The sequence below is a fragment of the Pagrus pagrus genome (genome assembly GCF_965226575.1).
Source record: "Pagrus pagrus genome assembly, chromosome: 12".
Taxonomy (NCBI): Eukaryota; Metazoa; Chordata; class Actinopteri; order Spariformes; family Sparidae; genus Pagrus; species Pagrus pagrus.
In genome coordinates, this window is record NC_140196.1 from 30,859,661 (window position 1) to 30,878,178 (window position 18,518).

An 18,518-nucleotide genomic window follows, 5' to 3' on the forward strand; every position below is an offset into this window, starting at 1 on the left:
CTTGTCTAAAAGTAGCCAGTCTGAAACCCAGTGAATCACTGAGTCTGCAGAGTCTGACTCAAAACCACCTGCTCGTCTGTTGTTTGCTTGATGTTGACGTGACAGCAGCTACAAGTTAGTGGTTGGACACACAGGTTCTCTACGTCCACTGTTCAATTAAAGTTTACCATAATCTTTGCTGGCGTGAGATCTTAAACAGGCGAGATCAGAACTGATGTAAATTACAGGACTGTGTTCTGGTTAAACTGTCTCAATGGGAGGAACATGAGTTAAAGTGTTTTGCACACTATTTGGGAGACAAGTAAATATAACACATCAACACTATTGTCAGAGCAGCTGGAGCTGTACAAACCAGACGCTGGCACGTCACTTGTTATGGACATGGACACTGATACCTGATCCGGTGCAATGTTTTAAAGACTGGTTTGTGATTTTGATGAGTCTCATCTGTCTCACTTGTCTTATCTGTCTCATTTGTCTTATCAGCTTAGAGTTTTTTGAAGTGTTCACTGGTTCTGGTTCTGGTTCTGGCTCTGGCTCTGGCTTTCTATATGAAGGCATGTGACTGTGCTGCTGTGTGTCCTTCAGGGTCCAGGTCAGGACCATGACTGTGCTCTTCCCTCTTAATTTAGATAGTGTGATGATAAAACTTGGTGTTGAATCTATTAAAAGTAAAGAACTAGTTATTGATTTATCAGAGATAACATCACAGACAGTAATACGCATTAAGATCGTCTGCTCTATGTTGGGATCAGGTAACATGATATCAGCAGATTACAGCTCATAATATATATTCACATCAAACCTTTTGAGGTGGTTAAGAAGGAAAAATAGTGATGACATTAAGAAAGGCTCTATTCTACCCCAGTGTCCAGGTAAAGGCTTCTGTAGATTGTGCACTTTTGTCTGAGAGGGTCGTTACAGAAACATGGTGAAATCTTTGTTTCACCACCAGTTTGGAGCTTGTTTTTTTTTCTACATCTTTAGAACATGCTAGTGTTGCAGATGGATGATGCGAGCTGATGGCGAGTTGTTGCCAGTCTAAGGTCTTAGCTATGTGTAAAAATACATTTTTGAAAATCAATATTTTCCCCTCAGTTTAAAAGAAAAATCTGTGCATGCAACCTTTGTTTTACAAGAAATCTCTGCACATGAAAACAAAAATGATTCAGTCATCCCAGGCCAGTAGGTGGTGATAAAGTCTACATTAGTGATACGTCGGATACCAGAGAAGAACATCGTGAGCCTGTGTAGTGAGCTTATTTTTCTCAAATGTTAAAAACTGAATAATACATATCCCTATTGCCTAAAGCTGGAAAAGACCCGAGTTTAGCAGGAAATTATAGGCCATTAAGTCTTCTTAATAGTGACTACAAAATATTGGCTAAGACACTTGCCCTTCGTTTAGAAGGTGTAGTCCCATCCATAATACATGTAGACCAAGTTGGTTTTATTCCGGGCCGCCTAGCTGCTAATAATATGCACAGGCTTTTTCATGTACTGCTGGGCGCTGACTCCCTTAATGAGTCTGTAATAGCTGCATCACTTGATGCAGAGAAGGCCTTTGACAGAATTGAATGGCCTTACCTTTTTTATTCTTTTGAAAAGTTTGGTTTTGGTCCAAGGTTTATCAGTTGGGTTAAGGCCCTTTATTGTAATCCAATTTCAGCTGTCAAAATTAATGGCCTCATTTCTGATTTTTTTCCCCCTGTAACGTGGAGTGAGGCAGGGATGTCTGGTCAGCCCTCTTCTTTTTGTTATCTCCTTGGAACCCCTGGCCTGTGCAATCCGTGCTTGTTCAGACATACATGGTGTTAACTTATTTGACTATGATTATAAACTGAGCTTGTACGCTGATGATATTTTACTGACACTGTGTAGACCAATGTTTTCCTTACCTGCTGTTTTAAGCTTGGTTAATACCTTTGGAGGTTTTTCAGGGTACAAAATTAATTGGAAAAAAAGTGAGGTGATACCTCTTAATTCTAACACTTTCAAGTCTGATCTTGGGGATGCACCGTTTCTGTGGCAGTTAAAGGGAATGAAATATTTAGGAATTATTATTAAAGCCCCAGTCACAGAAATATTTAGTTTGAGTGGCCCATCTGTCCTGCGTACAGTAAAAGATGACCTTTAGAGATGGTCCAGCTTACCACTTTCTTTATGGGGCAGGGCTGAACTTTTGAAAATGAATGTTTTGCCTAGACTTACATATATAATTTCTTATATTCCTCTTAAATTCCCTGATTCTTGGTTTAAAGAAATATGTTACCTTTTCATCAAGTTTTTATGGTGTGACAACAAACCCAGAATCTCATACCAAAAGCTATGCATCCCCAGATCTAAAGGTGGACTAGACTGGACTATATCTCATTTAACGCAAGGTATCCACTTTCATGGGCATATAAGGATCTCTATCAGGCAGGCAGCTGGGAACAGCTTGAGGAATCATTACTAGCGCAATATAAAGATAGATCCTTAGCTTCCTTATGGTACTACCCTAAACCTCCTGCTGCCTTGGATAGTTGTATTATCAATTTCTCATGCTCCATTGCTAGAATTTTACATAAAAGGTTTAATATTAATAATGGACTATGCTTCCCCTCGTGCCCTATTTGGAATAATCCTGCGCTTATGTCTGGAAGAGGCACGCTCAGTAGTAATCAATTGATGACAAGTGGCATTAAAACAATTGGTCAGATTTATGACAGTAAGATTATACCCTATGAATTGATGAAGGAAAGATTTGGCCTATCAGATATGTTCTTTTTGACATATGCTCAGTTATCTTCCATTTTGAAAAAAAAGCACATTGAGGGGACAGAGCCTGTCTCTTGCCAAGAACAGGATGATGTTTTCGCGAGAGCTACTCGATCAAGACGTTCTGTCTCCTGTATTTATAAATTTTTGTCATCTGATTGTTATAAGTTGTATATCTCCACTCAAGTGGCATGGTAGGGTGACCTTAAATTATCTCTGTCAACTGCACAGTGGACCTTTATTTGGAATTCCGGCATACATTTGTCTAAATGTGTAAGATACAAGATGATTCAGTATAAAATTTTATGTAGAGCCTATATGACTCCCGTCAGACTTGCAAAGATGTCGGAAAATGTTGATGATTTGTGCTGGCATACTTGTGGCCTTCGTGGCTCATTATTTAATCTTTTATGGGAATGTCCAGCGGTCCAAATTCTATGGTCGGAGATGCATGCAATCATGACAGAGATCCTTGACGTCACCTTCACCCTGTCTCCCATGGGCTGCATTTTGGGCTGTAAGCCCGACAAAATAATCTGCCCCATTATCAATCGCCTATGGGTGTTGGGCTGCCTCACAGTCAAAAGGTTGATTCTTTGTAATTGGAAAGAGCGAAAGCCGGCCTGCTTTTCAAAGGAAGTATGGCTTGAGGAATACTTAGACCTCCTCAACATGGAAAGAGCAGCCGGTTTTCTGAAAGATTTCGATAGGGGTCTTGGTAGACAATGGGATATTATTAGGAGATATCTGAATTAGATTCTGTCCTTCCAACATCGTATTCTACATCCATCTCTCGTTGAATTTTTGTGATTCCCCTGACATTGTTTTGGAGTTTCATGTACTACCCCCCCCCATTTTATTTTTATTTGGTGTATGTAATTGCCCTGTCTACGTACTTGTCATGTGTTTGGTCTGTCATGTCTTGTCCCCATAAAAAAAAACTTTGAATAAAAAAAAAAACAACTGAATAATAATTAGCTGCTATTGTTTCTAAGTTATTTGATGGCTTTTTCTTTACCTTTATGTATTGAACACCAGTCTGGCACTTGGTCTATCAGTGCTACACAAACATACACAAACTGTTGTGTCTGCCAGTGTTGGTGTTGTTTCAGGCACATGCTCATTATACAAAGCAACAGCAGGCATGCACAAATTGAGATTGTGTTGTCATTGTTGTTACGCTCCATTTAACAGCAACATCCAAGTTACACAGATACAAAATATATCTGCGCCCTAGAAGTTGTTTTTGAAAATCTGTTATTGTGACGCAAAATTCTGCTTGTGTGTGGATGAGAGGCCGAACTGTATTGTGGTTTTCTAAAAGACGTGTCTGCAGTAGACGAGACCTGAAAGGTACCTAAAGCTATGATAGTGTGACAGTGAGCCAGCGTGAACAGTTATAGGACCCGGACAGTGAGCCAGCTGAATGGATTTCTGTTATTATTTACACCTGTGACCCGTCCAGTGGTCTGCTATGCATGAGAATGAATGTTGGACTCATTTGATGACTTGTAGTGTGTCATAGTGGGAGATGATTGACGCAGCATCTGAGCTCCTTCATGTCCTGACAGAACAACTGGCATGTCACAATTGTTTGCTCTCTCTGCTAGTTTGACTTTACAACACAACTTGTTCTGCGAGGCTGACCAACAGGAGCTCAGTGCACGTCTCAACTGTGTAAGAGGGATGATGTTGTATATCGGTTATGTTGCTTGGTCAAAGCACGATGAAAATGTATGACTCTGTGATAGACTAACCCAACACTGTGTTGAATCTGAATGGTTTGATCCCAGCATTACAAGTATCTGAGTACTGTGTTTTACAGCCAGCTGCAGTGATATGTACAGAAAACAGATCATTGTCAAGCATGGCCAGCAAACAGTGCTCCTGTTTTACAGTCAGTTCAGTCGTTCTTGTTTGTATCAGTCTGTCGCTGAGTCTTTCCTCTGATCTGTCGGTGCCACAGTCTGAGATCAGTTCTCTCAAGATCTGATCAAAGGTTATTGGAGTGAAACGGATCACTGATGAGCCTGAGTGCATCATAGCAGGTCAATTCTGCTGTCTGTCTACACATTTTTTAGTACTGTATGTAAGGCCTTAATGTTTTGTGTGTGTGTGTGTGTACGCTTAAAATTAACAAAGATATTTAAAGTGTAACTATGTAGCTTATAGCTTTTAATTGCTTCAGCTTTGCCACACACTGACTTGTATTTAATGTTTTTGTTGGTTGTTCATCCCAACCACTTTTTCAGAATTAAGAAAAATATTTGACAAAATATAATTAAGATATAAAGTAATGTGCCAATGAGAAGACATTTCATGTGTCAGCATCTCAACATTGTGTTTACGCAGCTGTAGTGAAGGAGAAACCTGCATTGTTGTGAGGCTGGATGAAATAACTTATAAAAGTTAGTATGCATACTGCATTAAACTTCATCTGTACACATGAGAAGAGTCAAAGTTGTGAAAGCTAATCAGAGGCAAACATTCACTACAACCAAAAAAGACAGGGTTTGAAAAAGTGTTGATAGAAAGCAGCAAGAGGATCCAGAGGCTGTGATGTCCTGTGGCTGTCTCACTGCTCCACCTGCTGGTCAGAGCAGGACACTATGGAGCTCTGCTGCACAAAACCTGGGATTTTCCATTCACATACTCAATCCTCCATCCCTACTTGTCCTTGTTCTGCCTTTACTGTCCTCTATTCCCCTTCCCTTTCTGCCATCCTGTCCATTAATCATTGCTGTGAGACAAGTGTTATAATGTATTATAATGTTATGATAATGATAATAATCTATCTACCCGTATGTTTTTGCAGTGACAGACGAGGACACAGTTAAGAGGTACTACGCCAAGTTTGAGGAGAAATTCTTCCAGACATGTGAAAAAGAACTGGCCAAGATCAACACCTTCTACTCTGGTAATGACTGCTACTACTGAGTCACACACACAATCACACAGACACACGCACACACACACTGTCACACACGCGCGCACACACACACACACACACACACACACACACACACACACACACACACACACACACACACACACAGTCACACACACAGTCACAGATGTTAGAGTTGGGTGTGTTGTGCTCACTCTCCTGCAGTGGCTTTCTATCTTTCAATCATCTTCATCTTGTCTTCTCTCCAGAAAAGCTGGCTGAGGCTCAGCGGCGATTCGCCACGCTGCAGAACGAGCTGCAGTCCTCTTTGGACGCCCAGAGGGAGAGCTGGGCTAATGGGCGGGGCCTGAGGAGGAGGAAGACGGTGTTCGCTCTGTCACAGCAGGAACGTTGCAAACACAGAAACATAAAGGACCTGCAGCTGGCCTTCTCTGAGTTCTACCTCAGCCTCATTCTGCTGCAGAACTATCAGGTGCACAAACTTCACCTCAACGGGAGACAATTCTCCTCATCAACACCATTCACTTTATTTCGTTGTCCCTGGCAAGATGTTTAAATTTACATGTCTAATAAAGTTCATGTAACATATATACTGTAAACAACATAACCATTAAGTTATCTTTGCTCACAGATTGAGGCATATAGCTGTTATAATTCAAGAGGCCCCTGATCCTTAAAATCCAGAATTCGATTCAAGTTTTGATTGAAACATTTTGGTACCCCTAGTTATAACCAATAAAAGTATCACTCAGCTGTTCATGAAAAGCTTTTAGAACAGATAACTGACAATTATCTGTTTGTTGGCTGCTGTAGATGTGTTTGATACAAACTGTCGTTAAAACTGCACTCATCATGATGTCCATAAGAAACAGTGGATCAAAAGATTAGAGGGATATATATCCTCTGCGCAGGGCTATCCATAGAGCTGACCCTGGGACAACTTTTCACACTGACATTTCTCCTTTTGACACTGGCATCTTTTTAGCGCTGCGTTTAGGGCTAACCCTGCTCAGGAGCAGGACCAGCAAGCCCTAGGCTAAAGTCTGGGTTAGCCCACTTTGTAGTGTGCCAGTGTGAAAGCTGTCTTGCATCATGACGAGCACTTAGGTGTAGAGAGAAAGGTTCATAAACCCACTGTTGAGCCCTCTTTAGCTCATTGTTTGATCTGTTTAATCTCACTGCTCAGTTGGAAAACAGCTCTTATAAACCCGCTGTACACTTTCTGCCCAGTACCAAGACAAAGTTGGTGAACACAGTGGAGCATTTAGCAGCCAAAGAGACAGACATTTCCCTCAGGAGTTAAAAGAGAGTGAATATGGGACTTGAATCCATCAGGTTAACACAAACACCAAATCAGATCAGATGTTGTTCTGTGTCTCCTGAGATGTTGTCATACGCTCCTGTTAGCTAACTTGGTGTTTATAACATGTCTCATGTTGTGTTCACAGATTGTTCCCAAAACAAATCCATTACAGCAGCTTTAAGTTCTGAGGAGAATAATGGTCAAAGGATGTGTTTATGATTAAGCCACTATTATCCCCACTGTTCCTCCAGTCTGCAGGTTATCTGCTGCACTCAACACAACCGTGCCACCTGCAGAGCCTGTGCTCTTATTTGGCTTATTGTTACCTTCACATTTTCATAGCTGCTTATAATCAGCTGGCTGGGACAGGTGATAAAGTTTACAATGCAAACCAGTGCACACAGACCAACAAGAGCAAACACAAGCAAAACACTAAACAACAATGAGGAAGACAAAATGGTCGATGATGGTCAAAAAATACAGACAATAACATATAGTTAAACATAATGTGGTTTGAGTTATTTTTACTAATCTCTTCATGTAACTGAGAGGGTTGTAGTGTGCTGTTGGTTCTGTTTATTTTAGATTTGATTATTGATTTGAAATGTTGGTTGTGGAGGAACTGGTCTCCCAATTCTGTACTTCTGAATTAGTGTGGTTTGTGTCTTCTCTCATGAAATGCTTTCCTCTCTCAATCTCTCGCTCTGTAGAACCTGAACTTCACAGGTTTCAGGAAGATCTTGAAGAAGCATGATAAGATTTTGGAGACGTCGAGGGGAGCTGACTGGAGGGTGGCTCATGTTGAAGTGGCTCCATTTTACACATGCAAGAAAATCACACAGCTCATCTCTGAGACCGAGGTAATGTACTGCTGCAGCAGGATGTACAAGTCCACATGGCAAGCCTTGTAATTCAAAAGTAGCTGTAAGAAACACTTTCTGATATCATCAGTTAGAGGTCAACCGATTAAGGACATTTTAAAAAATGTTGTTATCGGCTGAACTTGGCTCCAGTAGTTGCACAGCCTCCACCGACCACGCGGGGGAGGACATCACCGTTCTGCATGGAAGATGCACTGAGTCAATCATCATCGTCATCTGAGGCCACTTCTGCTGAAAATATCTAAATCCTCTTAATATCCCTCTTAATCTAAAGTAAACAGACTGACACAGACAGGTAACTGCTGTACGTTAATGTTAGATATGAAGCAGCCATACATGCATCAGACTTTATATTAATGTCATGTTTTTCAGTGTAGACTAAGAGACTAACGTTAAATCAGAGATATTTTTGTTTATAAAGTAATTCTCCACTTGCACACATAACTCTGGCGATAGAGTTAGAAAATATGGGCTAACATTAAATCTTTGTGGTCCCGGGGTAATGCTAAATGTGGATCGGCTGATTTTACCGGAGGCTGACGAGTGTGGCATTCAAGTCATATCTAGTCTCACATGGCCAGACCCCTCTCATCTGACCTGTTTTCAGTTTATTCTCCCCAAAAGTTATCTAGTCTTAACAGATAAAACGCCATCACCTCATCCACGATGGAGACAGGACACTGAAGGCAGCCAGGCAGGAACAGAAACCATTCTGTTAACGTTACGTTACTTCATACTGTACTTACCAAATATTCCAGCCACGTAACATCCATCCATTCATGAAATGAAATCGCACACTTTACGATCCTCCTCACCTCGGCAATATGTACAAACATTAATGGTTTGTAAGAGTGGCATTTAACAATGTAACGGGACAGAACAGAAGTAATCCTGGTCAATTCAGCCACAGAAGAGCTCATCCAACAAAATATAATCGCCATTTTAATTATCAGTTATTATCAGTTAGGAAGAGAGCAGCCCTCTTGATTCATTCTGTGTCTTTTAGGCGTTGGTCACAACTGAGCTGGAAGGTGGTGACAGGCAGAGAGCCATGAAGAGGCTGAGGGTCCCTCCCCTGGGAGCTGCACAGGTAACACACACACACACACACACACACACACACACACACACACTATCCTTAAAGATACGATATGTAAGACTTCTGCATTAAAATGTCTAAAATAAACTAGACCTTGTTTATATATGTTGTTGAGATGTGTCCTCACATTATCCCAGATGTTTTAAACAATGTTCAAACCCAAAGTACTCACAGTACTCAAAGTGACTCACGGTAACGATGCGTTTCATTGGGTTGCCAGTAAATGAGATAAAACTTAACATGAATAAAACTTCAAAACTACCTTGTGTGTGAACATTTGTGTCTGAGTGTTGTCAGATAGATTTTCATCAGCGGTGCTAGTTGTTTAATGGTTTATTAACCAACATCAAAGAGAGTTTGACATTAGGATCATTTGTGTTAGTTTGCCTTTACTTTACTACATTAGCCTTGAGCTAACGTTAGCCAGCAACAGCAGACAAAGAGAGTGTGTGCTTTTTAAATTCAGGTAAACACTCACTATTCAGCACTCAAACCTAACCAGCAGTCAATATTACAGTAAATGTGACAAAAACACTGACATTGCTGCAGTCAGGTTTATAAACAGGACTGAAGATAAATCCATTTTCTAATCTCTGAGTTCTCCTCCAGTCAGTAAAGGTCTCCAGATCAGAGCAGAATCTGATGTGACTGTTGATTCTTCAGGTCTAGACCCTGATGCTCTGATGGGCATCAGGGTCTCCTTCACAAAACACTGTTTAGTTTTGATAGGCAGCCCCCTCACTGCATATACGGTAATTAACTGTTACTTGTAGTTTTGATACTTAAGTGCATTTAATATCAGACACAGAATGACTTTCAGTCAAGTTCACTTTTTACCATCCAAGTCCAAATTCATTTTTGTTTGATATTTTAATTACTGACTCAGAACATTAGTGTTGTTTTAATTATTATAGAGTGAGCAGGTTTGGTTTGTATTTGAATAATAAACACAGTAATGTGATGTTTTGATTGTATATTTTGCTGTGAGGCACTGACTGTGTCTGTCTGTCTGCCTGCAGCCTGCTCCTGCTTGGACCACCTTCAGAGTTGGCCTTTACTGTGGAGTGTTCCTGGTCTTAATAGTCACTGTGGTCATTACAGGTAATACACACACGCACGCACACACACACACACACACACACACACACAATCCTCAAAGTATAGATGCAAAATAAATGATGCAGAATATTTAAAGATTTAAAGGTCTGAAATTTGAATCATCTAGTGACTCAGTTTTTACTTCCTGGAATATGACAGGTCAGCGTGTCCAGGCCATGAATATACTTTGAATATTTTTGTTGGCACTGCTCACAGCAGATCACACTTAACTTCAGTTTCAGGACAAGAAAACTGAATCACTGCTTCAAAATTAGTAATGAGAGAAAAAATAAGAAACCTCTAGTCTAGCTCCCTGTAGAAGTCCCACTTCTCTGAGATTAATAATTTGACTTCTGACACTTTAATGTACTTTCTGAATCCTCTAACGATCTGATGAGTTCCAGGTTTACAAGCTAAATGTGCTCATGGCCTGGTGTAAAATCTGTCACAGACTCAGAGAAAGTAGCAGGTTGTGACTGGTTGTCTGAAAATATTACCATATACTATATACTGTAACCTAATGTCAACATTTGAGAACCCACACAGCTTTGCTCAGTACGACTCCGATGTAGAATTGATAGATCGTAGTCATCTAGAAGTTCTTCAGTCAAACTTTTCTGTTAGAAAAGATGTTTCAGGATATAAATAATAAAATAGTAGTTTTCTACTGAAAGATCTGGTGCTGATGTTTATACTTGGTCTCTTTCTGTCCATCCATCACACACTCTGTCTGTCTCCCTGTCGCCAGGAGCTGTGATGATCCGTAGTGAAGATGTCTGGCCTATGGTCAGGATCTACAGAGGAGGCTTCCTTTTAATAGAATTCCTCTTCCTGTTAGGTACACACACACGCATACACAGTCACACACAGTCACACACACAGTCAAACACACACACACACACACACACACACACACACACACACACACAGTCACACACAATACGATACTGAGCTTAGGGACAAGTTTGCATTCATTGAGTTTAGGAGAAGGAAGGTAAGCAAACAAACATAGTTGTGTCCAACTAAAACTATACATGAAAAATAAACCATCCACAGCTGCAGTGGTGATGTCACACACTGTACAGGTTCTGTTATCACAGGTTCTGATACACACCCTGTCACTCCCTCATTAGTCCGACCGTCCGTTGTTCAAATGATCACACCTGATACGGCCTGAATAATACATACATATAAATATAAATAAAAATGTTTGGCCAGCGTAAAGCTCTTCATAAAATGTTCGGACTGGGCAACAAAATCAAATATCACAATATTTTTGACCAAATAACTTGATTGTGACAGAATTGTAGGGATGACTGTTGATGCTTTCACTCAATATAAACACAAGTGTGAGAACAAGTCGAACAGTCTGGTGAGTTCAGAGAATGACGTCACTTTACTGTAATGAATAATGAGCCTTTAAAAACATGAAATGACAACACTTTAGACATATCAACCAGTATCCAGTATCCAGTATCTAGTATAAGACCATATAGAGTCTCATATCATGTTAATGATATCATCTATATACTGCTCTGATCACATGACACACCAGCAGCCGTTTGTCTGTTTGTCCGTTGGTTCATTGTTTTTATCCTCCAGGCATCAACACTTACGGCTGGAGACAGGCAGGAGTCAACCATGTCCTCATTTTTGAACTCAACCCCAGAAACAACCTGTCCCACCAACATCTGTTTGAGGTATGAGCACACACACACACACACACACACACACACACACACACACACACACACACACACACACACACAATCCTCAAAGTATAGATGCAACATAAATAATGCATCGAAGAATATTTAAAGATTTAAAGGTCTGAAATTTGAATCATCTAGTGACTCTGTTTTTACTTCCTGGAATATGACAGGTCAGCGTGTCCAGGCCATAAATACACTTGGAATATTTTTGGTGGAAAACAAGTACACTTTGTTACCAGGAGCATTTCTATGACTGAGGATTTTATAGGAGCTAACACGTTGTGTCATTGACCTTGTGGACATCAGTGCTGATGAATATTCTGTGTCTCTGTTTATGCAGATTGCAGGTCTGTTGGGGGTATTGTGGTGCGTCAGCCTGCTGTCCTGTCTCTTCAGTGATAGCATCCTGGTGCCAATGCAAGCTAACCCTCTGGCTCTTTACGGCCTCTTCTTCCTCTTCCTCATCAACCCCTTAAAGACCTGCTACTACAAGTCACGCTTCTGGCTGCTCAAACTCCTGGTACCATTACTCTGTTTATACAGTCTGCATTGTGTTATGTCCTTGTACTTACTTGAAACCATTTCACACATCCACTATTTAACATGTCAGGGAAAAGGGTGCTCTCTGTTGTATCTAAGTTATGAGCAGCTGCATTAGAATTTATATTTACATTCCTTCTCTGTCCATAGAAGTCATTGACCATTGATGCGGTTCACATGCGTCTCTTATGTTCTCCTGTAGGTATCGGACCATAAATGTCAGGCTGCAGCTGACTGGCAGAAAACTTATTTTCACATTTACATACAAATGTCTTATAGGATGAAATGATGAAGTCATCATATTTTATATCCAGAAGGCCAAATGATCTGTGACATCATAATATTCTGCAAAAAATATTCTGGTCACAATTCAACGTCACAGCTCTGGAACAGCATCTTGACAGCATACAACTGCCATGTGGTGATGCTAGTCTGTTGATGAACTAATCAAATAACCAATCATTGATTTCCGCTTTACATACTGTAGATATGAATGATGATGAAATGAAGCAGTAGTAAAGCTTTCTATAAATAGAGTAATATCATGTAAACACAGTATGTAGGGCTGACGATTCACACTGCCCTTCTACTAGTCCTGGGTCAAAGAGGGTAGTGTGTTTACGTTGTGGCGGTGCGGACCACACAGGGTGCTGGAAAAAGTTGAAAGCGAATCAACTTTTGAAGAAACTCGACCTGATGTCACGTTGCAGAGGCCAGTCACATAGGCAGGTGATCATACCAGCAGCATGAAAGTGCACTAGTTTAAAATGCTCTTTTTACATCTGTCGAGTGGACAGTCTCTGTAGGACCAGCATGCTAGTAGCAGAGCCACATAGCAGCTTCTCCTTTGTTGTTTAAATCAGAATCAGATCAGAATCAGAAATGCTTTATTATCCCTAGGGGAAATTGTTTGTGTTACAGCTGCTCCCATTGAAAATTCAGAATATGCAGAAATAATAATAATAATAGTAATAATGATGATGATGATGATGATAATAGTAATAATAATAGTTATAATAATAATAATATCAATATCAACAAAAACAAAACAAAAATACATGAAATGTACATACAGAGCAATAATGCCACACTCAGAGCGAGGAATTAAACAGTTTGATAGCCACAGGCAGGAATGATTTCCTGTGACGCTCTGTGGTGCATCTTGGTGGGATCATTCTAGTGCTGAATGTACTCCTGTGGCTGACCACTACGTCATGGAGTGGATGAGAGCCATCGTCCAAGATGACATGTAACTTGGACAGCATCCTCCTCTCTGACACCACCGTCAGAGAGTCCAGCTCCACTCCCACAATGTCACTGGCCTCAGTGTTAAACATTAAAGCAAAATTATGTAACTTTTTGACCTTAAACTAACAGCTTCACAGGCTGAATGGTGTCTGTCACTTGTTTCTGCACTATGTAACTTCAGTGAAGATCACAGGGTTACATACATGTTTACCTCAAGACATCACATTTACATGATGTTTTGAGTTTTGTTTGTAGTCAGCACCTACATTACATCTAACAAACTATTACACACCTGGGATTTTGAATTTCTACATAATGTTGCTTTAATGGCATTTGGCAGACTGCTTTGAGGTGCATTACTTCCATCTGCTGAACTGGCAGGTTTAAAGTTCACAACATTCTGTCCCACAAACAAACCATAGAATAAGTCTCCCACAGCGCCGCACAACCCTAAAGCCACAGGGTCCCCACCAGGACTGATTTCTGTCTGAATGCTACCTCATGTTTGAACTGTCCATCGTTTCACATTTAGGCTTTTCACCTCCATACTCTCATGCCAGGATCGTCCTCACTACATCCTCTGTATGTTGTCGTGGTGCATTTGTTGTAAGACCCTTCAGGCACCTCCAGTGTGGAACTGAACAGTGTGTTTTTAAATCTTTGTTGCTTATCGGTCAGAGATGTTTCAATACCAGATTAGTTCATCACAGCACCAAAGTACCATAATATAATAACAAGACTAATAAAATGGTCACTTTCAAGTGAATGATTGAATGGAAACTAGTGATGTCACTCAACCTGACTGAGCATACAAGTGATAGAAACTGCTTCAAACACTAACACTCCTGTCCTGTCCTGTCCTCTCTGTCCTCTCTGTCCCCTTCTGTCCTAGTTTCGAGTGGTGACGGCTCCGTTTCATCGTGTTGGCTTCGCAGACTTCTGGCTGGCTGACCAGTTGAACTCTCTGGGGGTGGTTCTGATGGATCTGGAGTACATGATCTGTTTCTACAGTTTTGAACTGGACTGGAAAAAACATGATGGACTCATCAGCAGTTCAGGTGAGATTCAAAACGGTTGAATTCAACTTCAGGCATCCACAACACTGATCCAGTGATGACGGACCCACACATCATCATGACCACACTGTGTGCATGTCGTTCTCCACAGGTAAAGATGTGTGTAACTCCTACTCCTATGGTGTCCGTGCGGTGATCCAGTGTCTTCCTGCTTGGTTCCGATTTGTCCAGTGTCTGCGACGTTACCGTGACACCAAACGGGCCTTCCCTCACCTGGTCAATGCTGGGAAATATTCCACTTCTTTCTTTGTTGTCACCTTTGCTGCCCTATACAGCACACATAAAGGTACACACAGCTTTACTGAAAGGTCCATTAGATAGTTCAGGCCTTTTGTATGAACCACAGCTTTTTTAGAGACTGTTTCTTCATAATTAAGTAAGATGTTTTCACTTCCTGCCTCCTTCCCTGACTCATGTCATGCAAATGATCAGAACACAAGTTTCACAGTCACAACTCGAAAAAGCATTTTCTTCAGAAATTCATTCATTCCAGTCATTTCACCGTTCTCTGGTGTTAAGATATCAGTTAAAGTAATCACTTCCTGCAAAGATGTTTCACATTAAAAGCCTTCTGCAAGCTGAAGGAACACAGCTCCCCTCACACAGCTGGAAGTCCATCGAGCTTAAGCGCAGATCTTGTATCCAGCACACGTTACAACATGACTCTGTTACCAAGAAACTGCATTTAAACGAGCCTATTAGAAAAACAAACTGGTTGCTTTGAAACATATAAATGTGATGCTATGCTAGCTGTCTAAGCTCACACTCGTGTCTCTCTCCTCCTCAGCTGAAGCCCATGCTGACGCCCAGATCTTCTTCTACTTGTATATCAGCTGTTTAGTGGTCAGCTCATGTTACACGCTGGTCTGGGATCTGAAGATGGACTGGGGCCTGTTCGACCGCAATGCAGGGGAGAATACCTTTCTGAGAGAGGAGATAGTCTACCCACACAAGGTATTTGTGCACACAGGGGTGAAGTTCCATGTGTTACAGCAGAGTGGCTGATACTGTTCGATACAGTTCGACCCTTTCAGTCCCTGAGAATATAAACTTTAATGTGATGTTGTGTTTCTTCCTGTTCTGTCTCTACATCCAGGCCTATTACTACAGTGCCATAGTGGAGGATGTGCTGTTGCGTTTCTCATGGACTTTAACTGTCACCCTCAGCACAGTGTCGGGGCTTCACGGCATCTCTGACATACTGGCCACTATACTGGCCCCAATGGAGGTCTTTAGGTAAACACACCTTCTGTCCTCCCCTGATTCATTTTCCTCTTTTTATGTATCTCCAGCCTTTCTACTCTACTGCTCCTCTTCTGTAATGTTTGCACAGTATTAATAATCAGATACAAACATGGAAATTCTTTTTCCTGCTAAACACAGCTGTGGGCCTGTGGTGAGTAAAAGAGTAAACCAAAGAGAAAACAGCTCAAAGTAGAGTTGACTTAATGTTTCATAACCTTAACATTGTTAACTCAGGGTTAGTGTAAGCCAGGGGCTATATGATTCACACTGTACTTCTTAGCCCAGGGTTTAATCTGAACACACAGCTAGTGTTACAGTCTAGAATGACACATCACAACTCATTTCCTCAGCTCCCTGTTACACTGGCACCTTTTAGCCCTGTGTTTAGTCAATATTCAGGGGATAACCCCGTACAGTCGGGGCTAACCCTGCTCTGGGGAAGGGGTCGGGGTTATGCCAGTACGAGTGCTCTCTTACAGTTCTAATCGTAATGTTTAATGCTGCTGCTGCAGAATGAACACTACTCACACTGCTTCAGCAGCTTTTTGTCTGACTACATACTTGAATCGTTCAAATCATAAATGTGGGATTTTTCATTTAACTTTATTTTTAGTTAATTGAGAAGAAAGCATGTGTGACACAGTGTGTGATGATGATTGGCTGTCATGACGATGTGGACTATTGTTATTCACCACTGTTATAAGTATGAAAATATGTGAAGTAGTCTGTCAGTATAAATTGTCCAGCTGACAGCCAGTGTTTCTTCTTGCCAGACGTTTCGTGTGGAACTTCTTCCGATTGGAGAACGAGCACCTGAATAACTGTGGTGAGTTCAGGGCCGTCAGAGACATCAGCGTGGCTCCGCTCAACGCTGACGACCAGACCCTGCTGGAGCAGATGATGGACCAGGAGGATGGAGTCAGGAACCGACAAGGCAAGAAGAGCTGGAAGAGGAGCTACAGCATGAGTCTACGCAGGCCCCGCCTGGCCTCACAGTGAGTCTGAATGCCAACAGTCGGAAACATGATATGTAAATATGTGATGGTGGTGGGTTACTGCAGACTGGCTACAGATGAATAACATATTGTTAAAGCCCATATGGGGTGGAGATCTAGAAAGAACCGGGCAGGAAGACTGTGACATTAAATTTCCTTATGGTAAGTGTAGATCGGTCTCTGTGTGGAAAAGGGCTGTCAATCCTCCCCTCAAATCATATTCGAATTTCTAATCCTTCTTATGTTAAATATTCGAATAATATTCAAATTTTTTAATGTTTTTTAAAAAAATTTTTTATATCATTATATACACCGATACCAGCTTATTATTAGGCCTACGTCCCGCTTCCACTAGAGGGCACTTCAACCAAATCTGTTATGTAACATTTGCAACAAGTTTTACCAAATCAATACAAAACTTCATGAAGGGAAATCGAAATGATATTAGGCCAGATACACATATATAGATATGGCCAGAAATGTATAATAAATATATATAAATAGATAGGATATAACGCCAGAAATATTCTAGCAATGATGTTTAATGAAGAAGCTGATGTTCTATCATTCAAATACACACATCCTAATTCTCAAAGGTGTGCGCTCATGTTGCTCGTAGTCGTGTGGCATAACTTGCAAATGACGGTTTCTCTGGATGTAATCTTCCCGTTTCTTGATGGAAATCCAATATTTTTCCACACAAGCTTTGGGTCTGTCCTCCGGTGTTCATAGCTCGACTGCGGGCTCGCAGTGCCGGTCCAATAGCTGGTGGGAAGTCGCGGTTTGTCCGATGTCACAGCGGGTGACGCCCTCGTTCCAATGTCGGAGGAAGAGCGCAACTCGTCCAGCCCTCAGCTGATGATATTCTTGGTCGATCGCTCGCACAGTTTGTTGAAGCAGCCCGTTACTGCAAGTCTTTATCAAGGATGATGATCTTAATAAAAATGTTCTTCTTGTTGCTTCGAGTGGTGGTACTTAAGCTCTGATTCGTAAATTAATTTAACGTTCTTGAATAAAATAACTGGAGGATGAAACGCTGGCTGGGCGGATCTTCCGTTGTTACTTAATACAAGATAAATTAGATTAAATTCACTTCCTCTGAGTCAGGTTGTGATACTCAACGATATATTAAAAAAAATATCAAAGCAGAACTTTGTTCTGTTAGCACATAACAAAAGTGAAAGCAATTAAAGAAATTGAGTCAACACCGCAAATTATAAAAATGAGGAAAAATCAACACATGGTCAATTCTGCGGAGATCGCTGTCTTGGAGCGTGTTGCAAAGTAAAGAGTAGAAAAATTAAAAAGAAAAGAGAAGAGTTTGAAGTGTAAGTTTTAAGAATAAGAGCGCGAGTGAGAGGGATGTCTCTTTGTTTTCTTATCCTGGCTGGCAGGCGGGACGAAAGGGGCGGGCTGACAGCATTCACGCTTTAGACGATATTATAAATCTAAACTCACGAAACTTAATTAAACTAAACTATCGTTTTTAATGTTTCGAGATAGTGTTTCGCCTTTCCCAGAATTTCACCATGGCTTAATACGTGGACTTTTTCTAACATGAAATAATATGACATGATTAAAATCACTTAAATTCAAAGGGAATTAACACTTGATTAAAACATAAAAACTTGAATATACAGTAGAACTGATCAC

General features: G+C 40.9%; 1 protein-coding gene across 4 annotated transcripts in view; it reads left to right on the plus strand.

Moving 5' to 3' along the window:
- The window catches only part of LOC311266862 (xenotropic and polytropic retrovirus receptor 1 homolog), a 128,161-nt gene that overhangs the window by 43,188 nt on the left and 66,455 nt on the right, over positions 1 to 18,518 (plus strand). For all 4 annotated transcript variants that reach the window (XR_014623774.1, XM_084369468.1, XM_084369466.1 and 1 more), the window contains exons 3-15: positions 5,576 to 5,677; positions 5,917 to 6,140; positions 7,682 to 7,831; positions 8,859 to 8,942; positions 9,971 to 10,052; positions 10,798 to 10,887; positions 11,652 to 11,749; positions 12,102 to 12,281; positions 14,442 to 14,607; positions 14,717 to 14,911; positions 15,413 to 15,579; positions 15,722 to 15,861; positions 16,644 to 16,865. Coding sequence is in view for 3 of the 4 variants with exons in the window: in XM_084369468.1 (XP_084225594.1) it covers positions 5,576 to 5,677; positions 5,917 to 6,140; positions 7,682 to 7,831; positions 8,859 to 8,942; positions 9,971 to 10,052; positions 10,798 to 10,887; positions 11,652 to 11,749; positions 12,102 to 12,281; positions 14,442 to 14,607; positions 14,717 to 14,911; positions 15,413 to 15,579; positions 15,722 to 15,861; positions 16,644 to 16,865 (1,900 nt within the window). In the remaining variant the exon portion in view is untranslated. The remainder of the gene's footprint in view (positions 1 to 5,575; positions 5,678 to 5,916; positions 6,141 to 7,681; positions 7,832 to 8,858; positions 8,943 to 9,970; positions 10,053 to 10,797; positions 10,888 to 11,651; positions 11,750 to 12,101; positions 12,282 to 14,441; positions 14,608 to 14,716; positions 14,912 to 15,412; positions 15,580 to 15,721; positions 15,862 to 16,643; positions 16,866 to 18,518) is intronic.